General features: G+C 38.9%; 1 protein-coding gene across 1 annotated transcript; it reads right to left on the bottom strand.

Annotated features, from left to right (window-relative positions):
• Window positions 1-3,913: 3,913 nt before the first annotated feature.
• LOC121807555 (protein MIZU-KUSSEI 1-like) lies at window positions 3,914-5,352 on the bottom strand. The gene is made up of 2 exons (XM_042207819.1): window positions 5,088-5,352; window positions 3,914-4,359 (listed from the first exon to the last, which is right to left on the bottom strand). The coding sequence occupies exons 1-2, from the start codon at window positions 5,194-5,196 to the stop codon at window positions 3,977-3,979; spliced, it is 492 nt and encodes a 163-aa protein (XP_042063753.1). The 5' UTR covers window positions 5,197-5,352; the 3' UTR covers window positions 3,914-3,976.
• Window positions 5,353-9,384: the final 4,032 nt, after the last annotated feature.

The following is a 9,384-nucleotide window of genomic DNA, read 5'->3' as shown; positions in this document are numbered from 1 at the left end:
TTCTGTCCTCTTTATTTAAGTCCTAGTATCTTGATAAGATCGGCCCACACTGATATCGGAATACATTTGTCACGACCGCACGGATAGAAAGCCCGGTTGATCGCGACTAGGGGAGGATGAAAGAAGCGGGGAAGAAAGGGGAAAAACTGTGGCACAACTGAACTTGAACTGAAATAACTTAGAATATATATAAATCATAGTGCATATATAAGAGTGTTAGGGTTTGTATACTAGAAATCACCTTTCGAGTGATTGAATACTGTAAAACTCTAATTATTATTTTCCAATAAATGCAACAGATTATTTTTGTCGTAATGTTGTTATGTTTTGCATTTAATGGATGTTTATTGCATATTTAAATGTATAAGTGAACATAACAAAGTCTAAGTTTTTGTTTTAGTAGACCGGTTGTGGGCTGCGCTCAATTTAAGGTACGCGGTCAGTCCTAAACAAAGAAAAATAAGAATTTCACAACCTAGATAGGCCTAGACTACCTATCGTGAAAGGTTGCAATGTCAGTCCGATTATTTCTAAGCCTTGTTGAAATATGATGACGTTGGTGTGGTATAGCACTGAATGGATCTAACAGCCAGACAAGTATTCATGCTATCTACTGAAAGACAAGGTCTTGATAATTAATTTCTTAATCAATGTACGTTAGCATTGACCATACGATATTGAGTATCTACTACTTTGACTTAACAAATGTGCGGGTTTTTCGTCACCCAACGATCCAGGTATATTGGGTAGTGGTGATCATTATCTGGCGGTGCTAGGATTGCTATTATATTGAATCGTGCGCGAGGAGAGTCTCGTTTGATAACATCCACAAGAGGAGCTCGAAGAAAGGTTTTATTATTCGGAACCTAGCTAGTTGAAGTTTGATTACACTATGAATAATAAATAAGAGTTTCGTGCTAAGTCCTCTCTTGGAAATTAAAATATGTTAATTAATTAAGTCCATAGCAGACATTAATTAATTAATGGATGTTTCTATCTTAAGCGCGAGAAATGAATTAAACAAATTAAAAGAAACCCGGAATACTTGTAATTTCGGATTTGGAAACGCAGTGCAATATTACTTCTGTAGTGGCTGCTTGTAATATTCCAATATGAGCTTGTATTAAATTGTAGGTTCAATTTAATTAGTAAAAAGCTAATTGGGTGAGGCGCCATGTCCAAATTCTTCCTTAGATCCCTGACTGGGCCCAATACGTGACTTAATATAATCACATGTTCAATTTTATAATCACAATATTTTTAAATGATGAAATAATGATGTTGTCTTTCTAGTAACAAAAACTTAAATTCATTTTGATCATTAAAAAGTTAATGTAATTATAATATTTTGAAAGTTAGTGCTGAAATTACAAAAGCGAGTTGAGATTGTCTCGTTTGCCATTACAATTAATTCTACCATATTGATATTAAATGATGTTTTTTTTGTGTATCCTATGAAATGCGGCATTTTATAAATTAAAGCAAATAAGTGGTAGAAAATGTAAAGACAATATCAATTTATTTAACTGTAATTGGTAGAAAATGTAAAGAGAACATCAATTTCTTTAACTTTAATGGGTTGTGATATTTTTGAAATGCGTTCGTTAAATCACAAATGGAGTCTCTGTACACAGACCGCCGTTGACGCACAGCCGTCAAATCGCGTCAGCAGCATGCAAGCCGCCACTGTAGAAGTCCGTGTGATATGCCCATAATGCCATTTTAGGGCTGAAGGGTCTTTTAGTCCAAAAAAATATGATATGTGATTATGTTAAAGGTCAGAGACTTGTGGCGATAATTTTTTTTGTCAGAGGCCTGAAGTGAAACAAATGGAAACGTCAGGAATAGTTTATGTAGTTCACTCTTAATAAAATGGTGTGAAGAAAAAGAAAGACCACAACCATTTTTTCTTTGGTTTTTATTATATTTTTATTTTTGTTAAAACTCTCAACTATATTATAAGTTTTCAATTATATTAATAACTTAACGTACTTGAAGTTTCTTTATGATATTGGAGATTATTCTTTAAATAAATTATTAGCTTTAAATATTAGAAATAAAAAGTGCTATAGAAAATAATATTAAACAAGAAAGATGTAAAATATAAATATTTACGACAAAAAAATGCATTTATATTCAAAATCATAATCATAATTTATAAGTATTTTAATTTGTAAATATAATTGGATTTCATTTTGTTTTTTAGTATTCAAATAAAAAATATTGGTAATGAAAATAAATAGCAGTACTCCGTATATTTTAAAAAAGGAAGAGAAAATAAACAATTTATACAAAAATAAAAGAAAAAGAAATGTAGAAAATTTGACTTACATATTTTTGATCATTTGGATAATGTCGGTAAAATCATTTTTAAAAGCTGTAAGATTCACAATTAGATATTGAGCTCCTATAAAGATTAAATTAATACTATACCCTCCGTTCAAAATAATCGATTTTCCTATTTGGTTGGTTTTAATCAAAATGACCCATTACTATAAATAGAAATACCTTTAATTCTATTTTATTCATTCTCTCTTACTTTATTTTCTTCATTTATCATATAAAATAAAAATGTATAAAATTTCGTGCCGTTATTTTCTCCATTTACCATATAAAATAAAATTATACTCCCTCCGTCCCGCACTACTCGCACTTATTTCCTTTTTGGGCGTCCCAAGTTACTTGCACTCTTTTCATTTTTAGTAAAAAATTTCACCTACAGCCGTCATTTTTGACTTTCCTATACACTCATTCCTTAATCTCCGAGCCGAAAAGGAAATGAGCGAGTAGCCCGGGACAGAGGGAGTATAAAATTTCGTGCCGCCCAAAGAAAATGTCATTTTTCTTGAAATGAAGGGAGTACTAGAATAGTAGGAGTAGTATATTGAATAAAGTAATACTACATGAGAGATAGAAAAGGCCACACATCTCCTCTCATGCTTTCGTTCTTTGTTTGAAGACCATTTCAAGCACAACAAGACCAGCTGTGTTTTTAATACAACATAGGATCCCTCCCCATTTTGGTGATGCTAAAACAATATTGTTTTATAAATTAAGGATACAACATCATTTTCTATACATGTGAGATAATTAAGAAAAATTAAAGCTTAGTGATTTAATAGTTTATGAGATTGACCAAATTGATCAAATTTTATAATCTATAAATAAAATTATCCAAATATTAAATTCAGACGTGGTCACATTGGAATTTTGGAAAATAGATTATTGTGAATCGTTTGATAAGGAAAATATATCGATGATGATTAGTACTCCATATTAAAAATATATCGAAATTGCGTATAGAGTTTCGGCGCCACCGACTTCCCTTGCCGCTCTCTCTTTGTCAAGCAAAACCCAGATCAAGTGCCTCAGCTAACTAATTAAACGCATAGACCGTCTCCGGCATAAAAAAAAATAAAAAATAAAAATAAAAAATAAAAAAAAAAATAAATAAAAAATAAAAAATAAAAAATAAAAAAATAAAAAATAAAAAATAAAAAAAAATAAAAAAAAATAAAAAAAAAAAATGTTACAACTGTAAAGTCTCTCCAAATCTGGATGCATATTTCGATGCAGATAGCAAAAACCACCAATTTTGTAAGATATGAAACATGCTCTATTTAGCATGAACCAAACATGCCAGAAATAAATCATGTAAACCAAACAATATGAAATGACCAGAAATAAGCTCATATCATGGCAAATCTTTATATGTTCATACTCCTTTAATATTCAAAAAAAGCTACGTAATCAAATGATGACTAACTTAATGTGATAACTTTAATTACTCGTGAACTCAGTATATATAATGTCAACACAATGACGACATGAGTATGTCAAATATACCATTGTGTTGACATCAAGCTATTTATCATTCTAGCACGGCCCTCGTTGATCATAATTAATATTAAATCAGAATTAACATTGAAGTTGAATTAATAATAAATCAGAAGTACATTTGTTGATCATGATCTAATTACATTCTAAGTAAATAGATGCTGAGTTCAGGAGGAGCAGTGCCATTGTTGTCTGGGTTTAGCATGTAAAAAGCCTCAGAATCCAAAGAGCCAACCACCCTCTCAAACTTGGACCTCATGTATATCACCTCTTCCTCGTCTCCGTCCGCTGCCGCCGCCACCGCAGGCAGAACTCCGGCTCCCATCGATATTGGCTCCACCGCCTTCAATATCTTCCACTCCTTGTCGCCGAATTCCATCCTCGTCGCTGTTCCGCACTTCACTCCATTGTAGTAAGTTCGCCAAACCCGCTCTTCTACTAATGCGAGATCGCTCTTCTTCTCTCTCTTCTCGCTCTCTAGCGTGATCCGTATGGTCCCGCATCCCATTTCCCGAACCAATCCTAATCATCCATCAATTTATTTCTCTCTCTGTCCACAATATAATGTCCTAATAGCAATTTCGGAATGTCCTCAATTTAAACTCTAGATTCCACTATTAGTTTTATAAATGTAGAACCTACCTTCCAATAATTTTTTCACCTATTTTTCTTCACATTTCTTAAAATCCGTGAGACTAAAAATAGAGTACGGCAGGAGTAGATCATTTTTTCTTCTCTTTAGTTGTTGAATGAATTTCTAAATAATATGACTTCCTCCATCTGTCTCATTCTAAGTGACACATTTTCCTTTTTAAAATGTCACACTCTATATTGTACTCCCTCTGTCCATTATTAGGAGTCTCATTTTTTTTTGGTGACACAAGTTTTAAGAAATGTAAAGAAAAGTAGGTGGAAAAAAGTTAGTGGAATATGAGTCTCGCTTGCATATATTAGCTTTAAATGAAATGTGAGTGGAACGAGTTAGTGGAATGTGAGATCCTATTACCATTTATAGTAAAAATAAACTGTGACTCTTATTTGCGCACGGACTAAGATGGAAAAACGGGACTCCTATTCGCGGACGGAGGGAGTACATTTCTAAATATAGAAACATAACTCTCTCTAATTTTTCTCTCTCTCTCTTACTTAGTCTCTCCACTTTAGTTACAAAATAAGAACTACATAAAATCCTGTGCCGAATTAGAAATGCTCTGCTTAGAGTGGGACGTAGGGAGTATTAATTTAGATACCTGTAATTGGTGTAGCGAGTTGGATGAGCAACGTAGGGTCAGATTTGGGATCCTTTTGGAAAGACAAGTGAACGTGGCCGCGCTTGTTGCCAAATAGGGTTCCTATCATCACTCTTTGATGTGAGTTTTCCCAAATAATGATCTTAGCCTCAACACCAGTGCCAAACCATGCATTTTCCTACTGTTACTCCTTTCACCCTTTTCTCTATCTTTTGATTTGCCATCTTCTTCTTCATTGTTACTTATTTTGCTAGTCCACTTGAAATGGCTCTGCTCCACCTCCACCTTCACCTCTTTCTTGTTTACACTACTTGCCATTATGTTTATGGCTTCTCTCTGCCTCTTCCTCCCTCTCTCTTTCTATATATGTAGATACTGACAAATACTTTAATTAAAACAGGAGCTAGCTGATTGATGCCTCCTTTAATAAAGGAGATCTTCAAGTTTATAATGCTAACTTCAAAGTGATACTACTTGTTTTCTTTTTTGTTTACTGATGGGGTACGAACTAAACAACTAAACCCTAATGGCGAGCCCAATAGCAGTGACGGCCCATTAGCCCAAAACCCAAGAAAGAGTATCAGTTCGGCACGACCAAAGAGTTCAGTTCGGTTCGGCACAACCAAAGAGTTCGGTCGCAGCCTACAGCTCGGTAAAAGCCAACCAATCAAGCTCTACTCTCAGATCGGCAAAAGAACCAATCAAGCTCTACTCTCAGATCGGCAAAAGCTGATCGGCAAAGTTCAGCAGTTCGGTCTCAGTATTCGACCGAACAAGGAGATAGTGGACCCATGCAGGACCTCCACGACCTCCACTACACCCACGATCTATCTAGTGGTATGAAGCAGTTGTCAACCTGCAAGCCACGATCTTGGTTCAAATGTATAAATAGAACTTAGATCAGATAGACAAGGGTGAAGCTCTCTAGATATCGAATCTCATATAGCAAGTCAGTATTGTAAGCTGTAATCCAGATCAAGCAATACAAATTTGCCCTCCTTTCTTCCCGTGGACGTAGATTTACCTCAGTAAATCGAACCACGTAACTTTCTGTGTCGTGATCTATATTTATTACCTGCATTTATTACCATCAAAAATTCGCCAATCATCACTGGCGCCGTCTGTGGGAAACAGAGAACCAAATCTGTGATAAAAGTGAGTTTTTGATCCTCTTCCACCAAAAAAATGCATACCAGATCACATAATACCCGTGCTTCCGTCCGTGATAACCATGAGGAAGCTAGTCCAGCCCGTCGGTCTGGAAAACAGCCTCGTGAGAAATCTGTCTCCAGTCCTCACGGTGAAGGAGCAAGCCACTCCAGAAGTCGTCGCACCGAGTCTTCCCAGCAGCCCGATTTGAACGAGGCTGTCAAGTTGTTTTTGGCCGAGAAGCAGGATGAATTCTTAACATTCCTGCAAACAGGCCAAAAGCCGGAGACGAAAACGGCGGATTCTCCCTCTCCATCCAGACATGAAAGTCACTACCGCAGTAGTGTCGCATCTCCCCGGAGAAAGAATCCTCACCACCGACATGTTCCTCTTCCTCCTCGTTACCGGAATCACAGGAGAACTCCATCTCCACCATACCGAAGAGATGTCGGGTTCGCCATGTATGGAGCGCTGAAGACTCCATTCTCGGATGATATCACCCGAACTCCGTTGCCGCAGAATTACCGAACTCCGTCAATGACTTATGACGGGTTAGTGGATCCTCATGATTTCTTGGGACGCTATCAGTATAATATGGCGAACCAAGGTCTCAATGAGGTTCACATGTGTAAGCTGTTTCCCGAGCTGCTCATCGGGAACGCAAGGAGGTGGTTTGATAGCCTCCCTCAAGGCAGCATTAGATCTTACAGAGATCTAATGGATGCTTTTCATAGGAGATTCTTCCAGAAAGCGGAAGCCCGAATCACTTCGGCTCAGCTGCTTTCTATTCGTCAAGGTCGCGATGAAAAAATTAGCGACTTCATGACGAGGTTCCACAAGGAATGCCTACAAGTAGATGATCTCAATGATCTACTTGTCATTTCGGCATTCCAAAATGGAATACTGCCAGGAGCTCTCTACAGGAAGCTCGTTGAATGCAGTCCGCAAACAGCTCAAGAGATGTGGGACATTGCGGACCAGTTTTCTCGTGCCGATGAGGCAGACCGTCGAAAACGGTCTTTAGACAGCTCATCTAGAGGAGACAAAAAGAAGCCTGATCATAGCGATCAGAGGCTTCCTCGCCGAACTCCTTTTGAAAGAATTCAAAGGGCACCGGTACAAGGCAGATTGGGACCACGTCTCGATCTTGAGAAACCGCCCGCTCAGTTCGTACCATTGAATAAGTCGAGAGCGGAAATTTTCGAACTGCATTCCGATATGTTCGAAAAGCCAAAGCGGATGACGAAATCGGCCGCGCGCCGAAGTCAGGATAATTATTGCTCCTTCCATCAAGACCACGGTCACGATACCGAGGAGTGCCGACATTTGGCTGCAGGTATTGATGTTCTTGTGAAAGCAGGGACGTTAAAAAAAATACCAAAGCAAGCAGCCGAAAAAGAACAAGAAGCAGAGAGGTGCGAACTGCGCTCCTCAGGATCCGAAAAGGCAACAGGATCCCGAAGACGATGACGAGCCGCAATATGATGGAGTAATCCAGACTATTGACGCTCTCCCAGCCGGGAAGACTAAATCGTCCCTGAAGTCAGAGCGCAGAGGCTTCAATCGAGAGGAGCCAACGCATAAAAGGCTGAAGCAGGACGAAGTGATTACATTTTCAGATGCCGATCCCGTCCCGGCCATCTCTCCTCATCAAGACGCCATTGTCATTCAAGCCGGAGTGGCAAACAAACTGATCCACAGAGTGTTCGTGGATACAGGAGCGTCAGTTAGCATTCTTTTTAAAGAATGTTTCGATAAACTGGAAGTGGATCCAGCTCGGCTCAGTCCGGCTCCGCTTCCTCTGAAAAGTTTCGCCCAGGAGGACACCCGCCCTGAAGGTATTATCAGCCTTCCGATTACGGTGGGAAGAGCGCCTACAAGCTCCAGTACGATGATCGAGTTCTTTGTGGTAAAAGCTCGGTCCCCGTACAACATTATACTAGGAAGAGACTGGCTCAACACAGTTCGGGCCATTTGCTCTACTTATCACCTCACCATCAAGATCCCCACTAAAGGAGGGATAGCGGTCATCCGAGGTGATCAAAAGAGAGCAAAAGAGTGTTTGCAGATTGCGCTTAAAAGTGCCGAGCAATCAGATCGGCACCATCAAGCATAGCAATCACAGCAGCCGGAGTCAGAGGCAGGCGAAATGAACGAAGTCACACCGGAGCCGAACTCGATGGAAGTTCGGTTATATGAAGATGATCCATCCAGAACGGTGAAGATCGGTTTCGCGGGAACACCTCTACTCCGGGAAAAGACCATCCAGCTCCTCAAAGAGTACAAAGACGTCTTTGCGTGGTCGCCGTTGGACATGACCGGAGTGCCCCCCGAGGTAATTACACATCGGTTAAATATTGATCCTTCAGTCCGGCCTATAAAACAGAAGCAAAGACTCTTTGCGGCAGAAAGAAGTCAAGTCATCCATGACGAAGTCCGCCAATTACTGAAAGCGGATGTGTTATTTGAAGTGAAATATCCTTCTTGGGTGGCCAACCCTGTGATGATCAAGAAAAAAGAGGGAGGATGGCGGATGTGCATAGATTTTACCGATCTAAACAAGCACTGTCCCAAAGATTGCTATCCCCTTCCGAACATAGATAAAAAAGTAGAAGCTTTGATAGGCTTCGAAATTTTTTGTTTTCTTGATTTATACAAAGGATATCACCAAGTTTTAATGGATGAGAGTGATGCTTCAAAAACGGCTTTCATTACTGACTTCGGCATTTTTGCTTACAAAAAGATGCCATTCGGTTTAAAGAATGCCGGAGCCACATATCAAAGGATGGTTGACAAGCTATTTCGGCACCTAATCGGAAAAGAGGTTGAAGTGTATGTTGACGACATAGTCGTTAAAAGCAGAAGCACTTCGGAGTACGAAGACAATCTCAAGTCCACTCTCGACGTGCTCCGAAAAGCCAACCTCAAACTCAATCCCCAAAAATGTACCTTTTTGGTAGATTCGGGAAAGTTTCTAGGTTGTTGGGTTTCAAAGGAAGGACTCAAGGCAAATCTGCTAAAAGTTCAAGTTGTTCAGAACATGGCAACGCCGAAGTCCATACATGATGTGCAAAGGCTAACTGGATGTCTAGCCGCACTGAATAGATTCCTTTCCCAAGCAGCCGAAAAGCAAATGCCGTTCTTCAAT

Source organism: Salvia splendens, chromosome 6, assembly GCF_004379255.2.
Source record: "Salvia splendens isolate huo1 chromosome 6, SspV2, whole genome shotgun sequence".
Taxonomy (NCBI): domain Eukaryota; kingdom Viridiplantae; phylum Streptophyta; class Magnoliopsida; order Lamiales; family Lamiaceae; genus Salvia; species Salvia splendens.
Note: the sequence above shows the minus strand (reverse complement) of the source record. Positions and strands in the feature narration are given on the sequence as shown.

Bases quoted from the DNA above. Each gene is read 5' to 3' on its own strand.
- LOC121807555 (XM_042207819.1), bottom strand. From the start codon at position 5,196: ATGATAGGAACCCTATTTGGCAACAAGCGCGGCCACGTTCACTTGTCT. The intron at 4,360-5,087 runs GTATCTAAATTA...ATGGATGATTAG, and splicing joins ACTCGCTACACCAATTACAG to GATTGGTTCGGGAAATGGGA.